Source organism: Syzygium oleosum, unplaced genomic scaffold (genome assembly GCF_021117445.2).
Source record: "Syzygium oleosum isolate NSW1041296 unplaced genomic scaffold, Sole_v2.1 Sole_v2.24, whole genome shotgun sequence".
NCBI lineage: Eukaryota > Viridiplantae > Streptophyta > Magnoliopsida > Myrtales > Myrtaceae > Syzygium > Syzygium oleosum.
Genome location: NW_026607508.1, coordinates 837058 through 853635, shown reverse-complemented (window position 1 = coordinate 853635; position 16578 = coordinate 837058). Strand labels below are relative to the sequence as shown.

General features: G+C 36.5%; 1 protein-coding gene and 1 long non-coding RNA gene across 12 annotated transcripts in view; both read right to left on the bottom strand.

Moving 5' to 3' along the window:
• The window catches only part of LOC115667269 (disease resistance protein Roq1-like), a 110002-nt gene that overhangs the window by 32205 nt on the left and 61219 nt on the right, over window positions 1-16578 (bottom strand). The window contains exons 1-4 of one of the 5 annotated variants that reach the window (XM_056302548.1): window positions 13174-13700; window positions 11466-12564; window positions 11097-11375; window positions 9214-10589 (exon numbers count right to left, since the gene is read on the bottom strand). The exons of 2 other annotated variants lie outside the window; for them this stretch is intronic. In XM_056302548.1, the coding sequence (XP_056158523.1) occupies window positions 9603-10589; window positions 11097-11375; window positions 11466-12564; window positions 13174-13646 (2838 nt within the window). In that variant the 5' untranslated portion in view covers window positions 13647-13700 and the 3' untranslated portion in view covers window positions 9214-9602. Of the gene's footprint in view, window positions 1-9213; window positions 10590-11096; window positions 11376-11465; window positions 12565-13173; window positions 13702-16578 lie in introns of those variants that run through there. 2 more of the 5 variants (XM_056302547.1, XM_056302544.1) reach the window with 2 other exon arrangements.
• On the bottom strand, window positions 2953-8825 carry LOC115668298 (uncharacterized). 7 transcript variants are annotated; one of them, XR_008814325.1, is made up of 7 exons: window positions 8678-8825; window positions 8161-8454; window positions 6893-7151; window positions 6688-6754; window positions 6053-6124; window positions 5061-5396; window positions 2953-3196 (listed from the first exon to the last, which is right to left on the bottom strand). It is a non-coding gene; the product is annotated as an uncharacterized LOC115668298 (long non-coding RNA). The 7 variants fall into 7 exon arrangements; XR_008814324.1 differs by having other exon boundaries at window positions 2959-3196; window positions 5308-5396; XR_008814328.1 differs by lacking the exon at window positions 6053-6124 and having other exon boundaries at window positions 2961-3196; window positions 5308-5396.

Genomic DNA, 16578 nt, shown 5'->3' with positions numbered 1-16578 from the left:
AGATCACGTCAGTAAATGAAAGCACACAGGGAAGAAGCGATTGCAAATTGCCCCTTGACCGAGCAAAATATTGAGTTTTTCATGTACTTTTGGAGCCACCCCGTGACTATATCATGGTCACCACGTGACCGATCAAATCACTAAGACTTCCTCACAATAATATGCTAGGCAAAGTCAACAACGATCAAAACATTAATTGACTCATCATTATTACAAATTCAAGTATTTACGAGATAATCGGTATAAGCGGAAACCTTAAATCCAGTCATTGCAATTATTTGCCAGGAAATATACACGAAACACATGCAAATCATTAAGGATGACACATGATATAGTTCAGAACTCTGGAGCTCAGACACATCAATAACACATCAAGAATAACTCAAAGTTCGAAAAGCTAGAACAAAAAATAAGCTCAATTATTGGATATGTTGATGACAAACATTAGCCTCAGAACCTTACCAAAAAAACATTAGCCTCAGAAAAGTGATGCCTGCACAGTTTATGCCGTAAATTATCTTAGCAATCTTATTATCAAGTTAAAGCATGAAATGGACTTCTGATCACTGCTGCAACCCTCAGTAAGCACATGAACATCTGGGCAAGATCCGGACAAGCATCACGCTTCCTTTCGTGGGTCCCTTGATGAAATTCTGTGATTGGAAAAGCAGTAAATGGCACAATCATTGTCAGTAAGAGTGCACTGAATTTTGAACACTTTTGGGATGCTAAATGTCTAACTACATCCTCTTGTCATGAAAAAGAACGTGAATAATCATAAATAATATTGACACAGATCTCTATACTTAAAGGGCTGTCTGAATGCACTGTAACTATTAAATTTTGTAAGATCTCGAAACAAAATAATTAGTTGTTTCTGGCATCACGCACAAAGGGGAGAGAATCTTATTATGCTAGAATCAGCACCTATGAGATGTCACATCCAGATTTGCGCTTTACATGTAGAATACAAAGAGTTAGAAAACTATAGTTCAGAAGTAATTTTGCGATGAGTTCACCTAAAAAATGAGAACTACCTTCAACAGCAACTTTGACTTGGGTTATAGTCAAATGAAGAGATTAACTACCAGGAATAAGAACAATGAACAATATATTCAGAATAAACCATGAATTAAGAATGAAGAGCAAGGATGTTGTCTTACTTCATCTTGAAGACCTTTATAGCATCCTCGTTGTGATTGACTACTATGATACAAGGAAATCTATAGCTAGAGGTATTATTAATCTTAGCATGAGCATCACTTCCTACTGCCACAGCAAGAAAAATTGCACAGTGCCCTAATCCGTGCCATTCCCTTTTAACAGGCTATACTCTAGAAGGTCACACCATGCAGCCCACTTGTTCTATGCACCAGTAACTGACAATCATTCAATATGCAGCAGAGTTGCATCATAATACCATACATGATGTCCAGGATGTTCAGAGAAGCAATAATCCTAATCCAAAGGTCTTACCTAGTCATGCAAAGCCATGAGAGGATTCAACAGGAAGAATCAATGCATGCAGATCTAATGAGAAGCTTGAGTAACGCGAGACTTGTCAGGCTTTGGAGCTGAAATCCAAATATTAGCATTCAGCATATATTTATAATACTTAAACAAATCATAAATTCCACAATGTCATAAACAGCAAATAAATAGAAAAAGATGGAAAAATGGCGAAGAGAAATGATAGTCATGTTACAGGGTTCTATGAAACAGAGAAGAAAACGAAATTCATTTTATCATTGCGTAGACAAATTATTTCAAGGCCATCTTTTCTGTACGTATGAGTTTCTAAAGCTTACTAACTATCTCAGAAGCATGAAAAGGTTATAATCTGATCAGTCTCTTGAAATATTTGCAACTGAAGAGCTCAAATTCGAGAATTTGCTCGACCAAGAACCCTATAGGTTTAATTAATTCACGATAGGGATCAAGGACGAAGAAACTTCTCCTAACAGAGTCTAACCAACAGATTATCAACTAACTTCATCTCTAAACAAAGGACATGATGTTCCATTTCTCAGATGGCAATCCGGCTAAGAATACCCAGTCTAGAGAAAAGCTAGATTTGATAAACAGGGCATCTGAAAATTGGCCAAAAGAAAAGACTGGGTTTCTAAAACTCTACCTTTTTGTTTACTAGGCAAGTTCTATGCCTATTCATAGCAACCATTACATGGCTGAACACCACTCCACTGAAGCAACTATACTTAGTGTCGGTCTGGACAAGTGTACCCACCATCTCAAGATGTGCATCTTATCCTTGATGTGTCAAACTTCTGAATGGGTTCTTATGCAGCCACCGACCCACTAATTCTATGCTACCAATTTCATTATCCTTTATATAATTACAAAAAATTCCACTGGGCCAGTTTTATTTACCTGGAATGTGGGTAGATAATTCTTCAGACCAAGGGTACAACAACATATTTTACTGAAAAAAACCATTTACGTATGGACGAGAGAGAGAGAGAGAGAGTTGTTCAGCAAGATTTCCAAAATTACGGAAAGCCCCAGCTACAGTTCTCTCTAGCTGGTTGAGAGAATTGATTGAAAAGTAGAATTAAAATGAGGCTTCCTGAATTCTTCTCAATCAATATGAACGGGGATGAGTGCTAGAAAGACCATAGCATTAGATTTTGAAAGAGCTTTATTTGGAGGGGTCCTTCAGGGAGATGTTGCTAGCAGGCATAATGCTCAAGTTCATTGATTGATAAAGTAAACTTTGGTTCGTAAGGTAGAATTGCTCTATTATGCTCATAAAGGCCTCTTAAAGAGTGCATTTAATTATGGGTCCATTGAAAAAGAACGATCATTTCCCTTAGGTTTATCCAATGTAAATAGCTGCTAACTACAAGATTATAACATTCTTTTGAACAGACAGTTCATCTGGTTAAAATGGTTGATCGTCGTCTCTATTATGCTCATAAAGGCCTCTTAAAGAGTGCATTTAATTATGGGTCCATTGAAAAAGAACGATCATTTCCCTTAGGTTTATCCAATGTAAATAGCTGCTAACTACAAGATTATAACATTCTTTTGAACAGACAGTTCATCTGGTTAAAATGGTTGATCGTCGTTCATACCATCTGGGTTTCCTCATTCATAAAAGTCTTGAAGAAGAGAAATCGCTTCTGATGCCATTATACCTCCACAACATATGAAACACTTCGATCCAGAATTTCCATTACTGCAAGAGAAACAAGAAAAAAGTTGGAAACATTCATAAATCAGGCAGACACATGAAAGGGGAAACATAGATGAAATTTATGTGAAAACCACCCAATGACAGATTCCATTTGCAAAACATGTCCAAATGTCAAGCAAGATATAATTTAGCAGACTAATGAAAGCACTTTGCAAAAGAAGGTACCATCTAAGCAAAAACAAGTTCACCAATAAAGGAATGTGCTCAACGTAGGAAGTTTACGCTTAGGTCCTAAGAATATCAATTTTAAGAAATGTCTGTACTCCAGGAAATAGGTTTTCAGGCAAGTAAATTATCTCTTAAGTGTAACCTATGTCCTTGGAGAACAAACAATAACTGTAAACAGGGGATACTTTAGGGCTTTTAACATGGATGGCAAGTTCTCTTCAGAGAGATATTGGCACGGGGAATCTGATAGAGAGAAGTTTTGCAAATGACTTGTATACTAATACTGGCTAGGATGGGTTTCAATTAGCTACATCTTCCAAACATTGCATATGAACCATGCTCACCGTTATAACAACAGTCTCATTCTCTCTAACATGAAACTATGCAATGATTAGGGCTAGTTTTTGAGCTCCACGCGGTGGAAATTGAGCAAGGTGGTACTTTATCTGAAAGATGCGTCCTCTTGCTTGATGTCCTATTCAGAAAGGCAATGAGCTTGTTCATATTTCCCACAATACTTTTGACTTCTAATCAGACTCTTAAGAGCAGCATAAGTATCAATTTCTTGCTTTAAAAGTTAGAGTTTTCATGGCTTACTTTTTTCCCCCTAAAATTTTTCACTCATAATCATACTCTTTCTTCTTCCTTATAACCAGATTATCAAGAGCAGCATATGTATCAATCTCTTGCTCTAAAATTTTCATGGCTTATTTTTTCCCCCCTAAAATTTTTTACTCATACTCTTGCTCCTCCAACACCCTCCCCCCCTCCCCTCCTCCCCGTACTTGAGTTTCTTCTTTCAAAACTGATAATTCAACAGAAAGACATTGTCTGTAATCTACATTAGCTACTCCATGTACTGCTCAAATCACAATGAAACAGACCTTATTTCATTACGTTTTTGGCTTTTATGTCGACAAAGTCTGAGTAAAAAATTGATGACTTCTGGACAATCTCAGGAAACATGAAATGTTAGATCATGGCAGCGTCAGACAGATGAAAAATCATAATGGAAATACATGCCATACACCACAATTTACCAAGCACATGCCCTCATGTATGCAAGAGGAGACAATTGCAACTAATAAACAAGAAAAAGAGATTTCTTTATTAAGTACATTGCCCATGACATATCAGAAAGCATAATTTCCTCATAGTTAAATCATATTTCTTTGAAGATGCTATATTTCCCGCTTTAAACTTGATAACATTAAAGACATCAAAGAATCTCACTGCAATGGAAAAAAGCGAGGAAGATGAGATGAAGAAACAGAGGGGGAAAGAGAAATGGAAAGAACAAACTAATGTTACCTTAACTTGTAGTACTTCCCAGAACAGTAAATGTTTAGGGAAAAACAAAAAAGGAAATGTCTAACAAGTCGCATTAGAATTTAAAAAAAAAAAAAGGAAACTTGACTTTCTTCCATTTAGACTTGGAAAAGGACAGAAAAGGTGAAAAATTAGTTTCCACAAACCTCCATTTATTTTCATTGTTATGTGTCGCAATATTCAAAGTGCGACAACAAGCAGAATTACTACGAAACCACATCCATCAGTAATAAACATAAGGAGTCATAAACCTGTGGTAAGCTTTAGTTGTCAAATATCATATGTCACAATTTCAAAGTGGAGCTACGTAGATACCAAATCAGCAACAAAAGCAAGATCAGAAACTGACCTAATGGATACCTTAGAGCTACTTGAATGCATTGACAGTATTGAACCATAGCCTCCAAATTTATCATTTGCACAGCCATTTTTATACCTAAAAACGGCTAAGAGTCATCTAATCATTTATGACTAATCAAATTTCATGAAAGTTTAGTTTTATTTCAGTATGATCAACAGATGTACCAATGATCAATAATGCTGCTGCACACATTATGCATGGTTCACATGTCACATAAAGAGAGCATGCTGAAAACCTCTCTGCAACTTCTGCAGACGAAAATCTAGTCCTCCACCACTATTCAAAAAGAACGTCACGTGCTTCCATTTCTGCATGTCTTGTTGCCTAGGAATGCGTAAGGAGAAAAATAAAGAAAGCGTATCAAACTTAGGAGCTTTGTAGAGAGAAAGTTGCTCTTATTGTAGTATCAACATAAACTTAGGAAATGCATTTCATGAAAAATGTTTTCTCCTTCACGTTTATTTATTTTTCACTCTTGCTTAACATTTGATTCCAAATCTATTTCCTCTTCAAATCGCCTCTTTCGTATCTGCTCCACGTTGACTATACTTTCAAGGCTTGAATTATGTTCAGCCTTTGCTTGGTCTGCAGACTAAGTGAGGAAAATTACAGTGTATACATTGTATCCTAGGAACAGGATTTTCATCAGAGCCAATTGCATTAGATCACGACTCCAATTGGAAGAACCACTGTCTTTAAGACAGATTCATCAACACACCTTATCCGGAATTTCAGTTCTTTCTTCAAATACCCACAACACTAAGAGTCTAAGAGAGGATCTTATGCGTGAAGCATGGACAACTCTTGTTGCTCCTCAATGTGAAGGTGTGGACATTGTTTGAAGAGCATTCTCCTTACTATTAGGTATTCAATCTAATTTCTAGTACTCAAGCGTTATATTCTTTGAAATTTTATGTGAAATTGCAGTTATCCTCCCTATCCCTGATATTTTGCAAAGTCTCTTAACTCGCTTCCCATACCTTTAGAATTTTGCATCTCTCTCTACATCTTTTTAATCAAGAGAGGTGAAGCCATGATAACAGCTCACTCTCCTGTAATGTAAAGCAATAAACACGTACTCAGAATAATCTATAAATTTATAATCTGTTTTAGGCAATCAGTACTCGTTAACATATTCAAGCATGCAATACAACACAATCCATGAGCAGTCAACATTCTGGTCCAGCAGCTTGCAACGGCTTTATATCTTTCAAAAAAATAAATGTCATTCCCCTATTTTCTCTCTCCTCATTGAACCTTTTTCTTTGACTGTTCTTAGTCCAAAATTCAGACAGAGCACAGTGGCAAACGAGAAACATGAAACATTGTACATAGTAAACCAAGATTCTTGCTATTGTTAGCTTTAGTCATGTTTTATGAAAGAATAATGGGAACAAAACCATTTACAGACTAATAATGCACAGAAAATTCCACTTTTTGACAGATTTGTTCAGATATACTATTTTATCATATATTATAGAAACATTTAAGGCAGAAACATAAAAGATCAACAATAACTACGAGTGGATAATGTGAGGGTATCAATTCAGAACAACAACAAAGTGCTGCCGGCCAAAATTTATATGAAGGGGTGGAGAAGCAATGATAGACATACATTCTGTGTCTCATTAGTCCTGTTTCTTCCTGCCGCAATAAGATGCCCTTCCTCAACAATCACACAGCTGTTCAATCAAAGTATAATTTAAAAAAAGTACAACGTAAAATCATTTATTAATTAGGACTGAAAATACTAATCATGTTAATTAGAAAAAAAGTAGCATATCTGAGATGCACCTGGTTACTGAAAATCTGTTTCTTACCCAACTGGAACTTCAAAGCTGTCCAAAGCAAGCTTTGCCTTATATAAGACAAGCAAATTGGTCTTGTTACTTGTTCGGAGGAAAAATATGAGTATAAGAGTTTGAATTTCCCTCGTACGTGCATACAGGCAATTCAAGGGGAAATCAGCATCAAGTTGCCAGCAGTAGAAATATTTCAGTATCAGTATGCAGCTACTAATGGAATGAATCCATGTCTCATAGCTATATCATCAAGATCTTGCAGGTCCTGTATAATATACTGGTCACAAATTTCCAAGTAATGATTATTAGTACATACTCATCCTGTAATTCAGATGCAAATCCCACCTAACACTTAAACTGACGTGGCTCTAAGAACACCAAAGCAAAAACAGCAGCAAATTTGAGAAACTACATGTTGCTCATTCCAGTGCATCTTATTATTGGTACCTCAGAAGTTTATCTTTCATTAATCAGGTTCCACTAAAACATGCAAGAAGCTTCTGGGAGTTTTAGTTTCTAGCTCAATTTCCTTCATAAACGCTGTGGAACATGAGGATAAAAAGAGAACTTTAAACTGTTGCAAAGGCCAGAGAAATCAGAATTGACAATCAGCTTCGTGTGCTTTTGTCTCTATTCAACAGAATAATTTATGCAAACTCCGTGTTTCTCGTGATTCTTTTCTTTTTCATATCCACAGTCCACAGGGCGAGAGTAAATAACCACCTAACCAGTTATCCATGGGCACAAGCCGATGTTCATATTACTGTCGTGCCCTAACTAGAATTGGTTTCATTTCTCCCCAGTTGCCAAAGTTAAAAAGGGGCAAAATGACTCGACTGTCAAGCAACACTCCGTGGTGGCTTGCCATCTCACTGCAACTTCTTCATCCCTCTATAGTTTCGCCTCTTCAAGTGCCTGACAAAACTTAGCCACATAGTCCTATCACCAGCTGCACATCTTTATGATAGGTACATACTACATTTCCCAGACACGTCAAAAGCACCCCCAAATCTCTCTCTCTCTCTCTCTCTCTCTCTCTCTCAAGAAAAGCTATACCTTCTAGAGATTGTCACGGATTTTGCAGCGTCTAACGTCGATCGCCAATGAATTCACTACCAAGCATCCACAGACAAATCTTACAAAGAAACGCTAGTTCAACATCTCCCAAACAAATTCAACGACACATTAATCGGGTCCCCACGCAATAGCAGCACCAAACGAATCGAATTCAAAATCCAGCTCAAGTATCACATCAACTAATACAATTCGGATGTGCCAGGCTCCACCTGATCCATAGCAAGCTGAACAAAGCCCAAAACCTCAGGAGAGAATGGTTCCCCCGAAGCAACGTCATCAGTTTCCATTGATTCGGACGGGAGTGGTAGTCCGTTGCCTCCGCTCGCCGGCCTCCGTCGCCGTGGCTTCGATAAAGACTCTGTTTTAGGGAGACGAACTTCTTCTTCTATTCATCGCCTCCATCGGCAGGTGGCGATCTTACATTCGTCAGAGCTCGGTGGTGTCGGATGGAAGAGGAGCAGTCGTGACGTTGAAAGTGGCATCGGTGGAGTCCCGAAGTTTGCCTATGGCGGAGAAAAGAGGATCCCCCAAAAGAAGAGAGAAAAACTAAATACAAAGAAAAGTGATAAAAGAGAAGAAAGAATTACAGGATTTTAGTTAGGATGTACAGTTAACTTGGGCAAAAGTAGGTACTAACAGCGTGTTACAGGTTTTTCTGAGAAAGGAAAACAAGAAGGAACAAGAAGAAAGAAGGCATTTTAATCAAGATCAGCTGAGTTCGCTTACCTACGAATTGCTTCCTTGGCAAGTTTCCATCATTCTGACAACAAAAGCTGTAAGCCAACATCACCGTACTCATCTCCGCCAATCGAATTGGAAGTCAACATAGTCTTGGTTCGTATGCCTTGAGTGAGAATAGAATTATGATTTCTCTTTGGTGGTCATTTGACACTCTTCCAAGTCTTTCTGCAAATCTATTTAAGTCTGAACTAGTGAACTCTCGGCTTCTGAATCTGTTGAGTCATAACTAACCTCACAGAGGTAAGTTGGATAAATTAGCTTATTGTCTTGAAACACACCCTCTAAATCGTCATCTAGTTGCTTGCATATTATTCGGAATCCCAACTTTTTTATGATTTTGCTGGATACTGCAAAGTGAAATTGTGCATAACTCCTCTCAATTTGACCAAAATTGACTACTCCCCATAGTTTAGAAGGTGTATATGTAAACCAGATATTATCCGAATCCAACAATTCGAAAGAGTGTTCGATGGTTGGCTGCTGTTGGCCGTTAACACATAGTGTAATCTCAATTATGTTTTGCTCTATCTCTTCATTAGTTTTAACAACGGCACAGAAAGCAAATCCAAGAAACTTGTCGTACAAGTCCTTTGAAGCCATGAAAGATATGAAATCCTCTTCAATAGGGATGACCCACTCTGGCATATCTTCTCCAGGGAGTGAGACAGAGAAATCAGAACTATTCTGTTGTAAGAAAAACCGTTAGAATGTACCCAAATTTGTTATTCGTAACCAAATAAATGAATTCAATTGGAGTTTAGAAAGCAATCCATTTCGAACTAGAGCTCTAAAATGAGTAGAGATCCACTGATCCATGCTTGCATTAATGTACAGGTCTCATGCGATAGAAATCATTCCCATAAAAGTATGGTAGCCGCCTCCATTGCATGCCTATGCGTGCAAAACCTCTTTAGATTTGTTTGCTTTTCTTAAGCCTCAAATCTTGCATTTTTTGATTTTGCAATATACAAACACACACTACAGCCCGCACATACTCCATATGAATGCACGCATGAGAGAGAGAGAGAGAGAGAGAGAATCTGACCTGGTCACATGAGAAAATATGATCCATGGTAAACGCTCTTCGGACAAAATCATGCGTTGAAGTAAATTTTCCAATCTTTTGCAGAGATTCGCAATTAAGAGCCGACAAAAAATCCAAAAATGGTGGAAGCTCGGGAATCTCTCGTAATTGATGGCAATCTGAAACTGCCAAACGGGTCAAACTATCACGCTTATTGATGGATGTGGGAAGGCTGGTAATTTTGTTCCCCGACAGAATTAAATGATCCAACAAGGGAAAACAGGAAAGATTCTCAAGAAATTCTACTTCGGACAGATTACATTCCTGAAGGTCTAAGTAGAGTAACTTTGGCAGTCCAGTCTTCATGTGTGGATCAGCTGAATCCTCATACTTTGGAAACCCGATTAATTTTGTGCAACGCGGAAGACTCAACTTTTTAATGTTTTGTAACTTGTAAATGCTAGACGGAAGACTTATCAGGTTCTTGCAATCACCTACATCCATTTTCTCCAAAGAGACTAGATTTTCTATTGACGTAGGAAGTTCTTTGATAGCGGTCCCTCGTAAAGCAAGCTTTTTCAAGCCTAATTTTTGTGGAATATCAGGGAACCTTCCAAGTTTTGTGCAATTTGCAAGATTGAGAGCTCGAAGATTTCTTGACTTGAGCTCATTTGGGAAAACGCTAAGTTCAGAGCACCCCTTTAAAGTCAAAACCTGTAAGTTGTCATGATATGCAATCGACTCGTGTGCATTTACCAAGTTTTTGCAATTCTTGAGATTCAATTCCTCGAGATTTGGAGTACATAAGAGGTCGGGAATACTATCCAGCGTCTCACATTCACTTAAATTTATGTACTTCATATTTGGGAAGTCCTGCAAAAACAGCAAAACCAACTTTGGTCAACATTTTAAAGTGATTTTAAATTTTTTTTTATTCCTTTCATCAATTATCCTCAATAACTTATATCACAGATATTATACCCATGGACAAATACGTGAAGTTGGTTATTCTATTTAATCTCTCACGTGATTAAAATTAAAATTTGAATTTTCTTATGATCCAATGACCTTCATAAAAAATTTCAAATTTTGAAATATTTTTCTCTTTCGACAAGTTCCTTCGTTCCGTCTATTTCAACAACAAATGTTTCCATAACATATTTCTAATAAAGTTATTTAGCTTAATTTTTCAAATGCCAATTTTGATGCATGTAAAAATATTTCAAACAACAAGTTATTAGGGTCATTTTGAAAGAAAATAGAGAAGTGGTTTCTAAAACATAGGAATACCACTTCCTTTTGTGTACAAGTACACGTAACACGCATATACACATACAAATGAAATAAATATTAAAAAGGTCTATGTAGGTAAATCCTCACCTTAAATTGTTTTAGCACTACTTTGATGCTGCTTTTGCTCACATCAAGTCCCACTAATTTATTTCGACCAGAGGAAAATTCTGGAACGGAGGGAGCACATCCAGGCCATTCAAACCATCTAAGCTCATGAGAAAGACATAAAGGATCTTTCAAAGAATTATGCACATTGTGCATGATGAGTAATCTCAACCTTCTCATTTTTGTAAAAGCATTAGGACCGATATCCATGTCTGTCGGCTCAGGTAGCTCCAACACTATGGCTTTTACAGCACAATCTCCCTGTATATACAAGATTATTTAGGTTATGCATTTTTAGTAATTAAAGTCAAATATAAGAAGCACAATTTTGATCGTATTCGCAGGTCTTACCATGTCACGTGACAGAACATCGACAACATCATCATATAGCCAAAGCCTGGTGCGTCTTCCGGGATCATCGCGACATTCTTGTTTCACAATATCCATACCCATCAATTGAATTAAGTCATGCATTTCTAGGATTTCGGACTCAATTCTTATCAGGGACCTCTTAATAAGAATTTCGAATCCTACAGCTGTCTGGAGATCGCAACTGTTGAGAACCTTGTTTGTATACTCTCTTTCCCGCCCCTTAAAGAAGCAAGCAATGTGGAGAAAGATCTCTTTCTCATTTTCATCTAGTCCATTGTAACTCATTTTGAGCACATTATTAATGGTTTTGTTAGGAATCCTAGAAAGTTTCATTAGTGTACTTTCCCATATATCTTCCGTTGTACCACATAATAAGGAACCCAACACCTCAAGTGCTAAAGGGAGGCCTTTACAATAATTCAGAGCACTATCCACTAGATCTGTTTTGATTTGGGGCATTTGAAAAGCATGCTTACAAAGCAGCTCATGAGCTTGATTGTCATCTAGTGCTTCAACTTCATACACATGATCTTGATTTATCCCGTGACAAGTTAGCAACTGTTTATCTCTTGTGGTAATAATGATCCTACTCTCATTACCAAACCACTTGCCTTCTCCTGCTAAAGCATTTAATTGGCGCAAGTCATCCACGTCATCAAGGATGAGGAGAACTTTCTTGCAACCAAGTCTGTGTTGTATTATATTAATACCTTCATCGACGTTGGACACTTGTAATTTTTTTTTCAATAATAATATATTTTTTAGTAATATTTCTTGCAAATTGACTAGACCCATGCTACCTTTTGAAGTTTCTCGAACATTTGCCAGAAAACATGAACCCTCAAATTGTCTAAATATAGCATTGTAAAGAGCTTTTGCTAAACTTGTCTTCCCTGTACCTCCCAGTCCCCATAATCCGGCCATGAGAATACCATCATCAGACTCCAGATTTAACATCGATTTCAACTTAACCACTTGGGAATCTATCCCAACCGGATGCTTAGCAACATGCAAAGGTTTTCGGTCTAGATGATTAGAGATCTCCTTCACAATTTTTTGTATAAGCTTTGACTCATCTCTGTCAAAAACGGAAAAAGAAGTTGGAGTATCTTTTTTAGCGATTTGAATAGCAAATAATGAACAATCATAAGCTAATAATGATAAAGCAATGCATCACATTTTCAGATTATATATATATATCCACCTAGTTGAATTAGAATTCCAAGAGCTCCACACCAATCAAAACAACCATTTCGGGGTTCAACTTTTAGTCATCCAAGTGATTCATGCTCTTTTGATTTATATATGACGATTTACTTAGTTTTGCTTTTGACTGTTATATGTGATATATCTATACGCTTCATCAAAAAGAGCTATTTAGGACTTTGAACGGTGGTTAAGATTTCAATTCGAAAACTATTAAATACCCTAGAGCACCGTGTCATTGCCTTACATGGCCTATACACACTAATTATCTTGTAACTGACCTTGCAAACTTTCTTACTCCTTCCAAAGAAATGGGGTTGGTGCAATAACACTACTTAACATTTTATCCATTGGTAGATCAAGTATTAACATATTATAGATGACATCATGTGTGTCAATTCATTTATTCTTTTTAACAAACAGTCTTTATACTTGTAAAGATTGGTTTCTTGCACAAAAATATGAACTCCACTCAACTTACCCATCATTCAAATGCCATCCGGATAAGCTACCCACGTTGAAAAGAGCTTTCTTCCATCTCTTCACTTTTTCGGAATCCTTTCCAAACTTGGACTCATGCTTAGCTAGAGCTCTCCCATAACTCTCTCTCCCCCTTCTCACTTCTCTTGGATCCACTTTATAAAAAACTGGTAGAACAGTGAGGTCCTTTTGTTCCTTGCACTCCATAATCTTTGCCACCTCTTCCAAGCACCATCGTGAGGAAGCATAATCGTTCGAGAAAACGATGATTGCAAAGGATGATTGCTCGATGGCCTTCATAAGCACCAGCGATATGTGGTCTCCCTTCCTCAGTTCCTCGCTATCAACAAAAGTGCATATTCCATTTTGCTCTAAAGATTTGTAGAGATGACTGAGAAAGTTGTTGCGCAAGTCTGTACCTCTGAAACTCAAGAAGACGTCGTAAATCCTTTTGGGTTTCGATGAAGAAGCCATTGGATGATGAAGTTCGCCAATCAGCAACGACTATTAGCTTAAGATCCGATAGAGTGTTTTTAGGTAGTTTGCTCATTACCACTTGATCTTCTTCCTGATTTATTCTTATACTAAGAGGACAGAGATGCATGACTTTTTTTTAGTGCTATGACCGAGACATCTAAAGGTGTGAACACATGGACTTATTTTCACCGAATACCGCGTGCCACCGCTTTATTCGGGTGGTCAGAGGGACACATGCTTCTCTATGGCCGACAAAAGTAGTGAATATTATAGATCAGTACTCGTCCTAGTGGGACTCGATCATTGCACAAACCGACAAGCAACTTTGGAAAAACATGAGCTCGGTGATAAAAACAACTTTGCTGGCTTCCTCGAAATTTTCATTCCCAACCTCTGAGAAGTTGTTTTTTCCTTGCTATATAATAATCTACCTCATGGCCCACTCAAGAGATATATAATCACACGCGGAATCAAGTGTACCAGCAAAAAAATATTATTATTAATAATAGTAGAACTTTGGAAAAATATGGTGCTTAAGTATGGACCAAGATACTTAATAGGTATGAACATATGGACTTATTTTGACTGAAGACCGCATACCAGCTTCGTGGACTGGACACTAATTAATTAGTTAATTGATTTCTTGTCATTATAAAAAAAAGGCGCTATGAAATCTGTGGTGATAGCATGTGCAAAGATATTGGGTTTTGAAACCAAGAATCTTTCTTTAATCAAGAGCCACCTGTTTGTACTCATCTAGTCTTTATTGCGAAGCATTTTTAACATTCGTGCGTACATGTGATTTGGTTTGGATTTACTCCACCTCGAATAACGTGATCGTCAACAAGCCGTTGGACTGACAAACTTGTGAGAAATGGTGGATCTAGAAGCTCATGTATGTATAGACAAACGCAATATTAGCCTACTGGAAATTTAGGATATGTGAACATTCATGAGAAAATAATTGAATAGTATTTGAACCGTGTTATAATAGCATTTGAACTACCTTATGAAAAACCAAAATATATATTTCATGCTGAGGATTGTCACACAAAATTTTTTCTAGTTTCTTTTTTGTGAACTCAAATGGTTTTACGCCCAAAAAAGTCAAAACTTTTTTTCAAAGCACTCCTAATGGAAAATATGGCTCGGTGACACGGACAAGTTACCGGAATAAAAAATATTGTATATATATTAGTGCCTTCATTTAATAGTCAAATGTTATTCTTAACCAAAACAAAGCGTGAACCGATGTCGGAATAGACCATAGTTATTGCATCCACGACTCAAAGTTGTGTTGTGTCATAGCTACAAGTGAAAGATATAGACTGTAGTTAGGTCTAACCCTTTTTCACTTTTTTATCGTAATCATAGCTACCTTGGAGGCTTATAAAACACCATATAAGCCCATGAACAATTTAAATTAGGTTTTTTGAGAATATCCGTTGGTATGACTTTCATGATGCATATTGGCAGTACATAGTTATAAGGCTGCATTACTTGTTACTTAACGTCATAGAAATGACGCTGAATATTACTTGCTATGCTGCGATTGTGCGTTCCCCTTTTATTTCCATTCTAGGTCACAAGAACGAAAAGAGTAAACGGGGGCACGTGGAGAGTGATATGAGGTGACTTTGAATGACATTTACCAAATGAATTTTAGTAAATTGAGAGTGCAAGTGAATTCCTTTTGAAAATGGTTTAAATATTTTTACGTTAAAGGCTTAGTACTTTATGGGAAGGCCTATCATTCCCTATAATGTCGGTATGAATTTGAGGTATGATACATATACTAAACATATTTCTCGAAATATAAATTAAAATGCATAAGATTTTCACTAACTAAACGGGTGCCTAGCTGCCAGCCTTCCAAGACGGGGGAAAAAAGAAACTAACATCTTCATGCTTACCGGCAGAGGTTTTAGATTTTGGTGTCCATTGAAGAACCCTACCTTTTAGTTTATTTCTCCGTCTTTTATCTATATGGGCCACATGACTCTGTGACATTACCTATACCCACTTTGTTCCCAACGAAGAAGGTTTTACATAAACTTGGTCTGCGCACATCAGCATCATTTGATATTAGCTACAAAACCAATGCTATTCACGGAAATCGAATGATTTTTCGGTTATTTCTCAAAACGTAATGAAAATTATTAACATCTCACTGATATTTTGCAAGTCATTTTAGTAATTATTTAGATAAGAAAATATATGAAGGATAACTTTGGTTAATTTATGTGTTAATTTTTTAGTAATAAATATTTTATTGCATCATTTCAAAATTATCTAGATTATATATTAAAAATTAAAATATGGAAGTTACATGAACTTAAAATTACACTAAATTCTTCTTATTATAATATAGAAGATTTACAATCATATCAAATTTCTCAAAGATCATTTAAATATCTTCCTTACGTATTATAGTTGTCATATTCTTTGTTTTAGGATTTTTTCTTTCCTGTGATTGATTTGCATTCTCCTGAAAAGAAGCATTGTAGATTCCCATATTGTATATTATCAAGCAAACAAACTATTGTTCAAATCTTGTGAAGTTTTAGGCTTTGTGCATAATAAAAAATACAATATGAGAAAATTTCGCTATTGGTAAAAAAGAAAATCCCACTAGAGTTGTCTCTATATGTGGCTTCCAAATAGTTTATATTTTGTTTATCACATAGCCCAAGTCTTTCGGAGATTGAAATTACAAATAAGAAAAGTTATATAGACACATAGTGAATGGTATAATTAAAATTTTAATCGCACATAATGTCCTATGTTGAATTATGTGGACCAACATTGTTGATAATTTATAGTTTCTACTACCATTTATATATAAATTCGTCATCCTCAATCATAAAAAAATTAATGGTTAAAAAAATGAATCGGACTTACATAAAGTGACATATATTGATACTCCAAA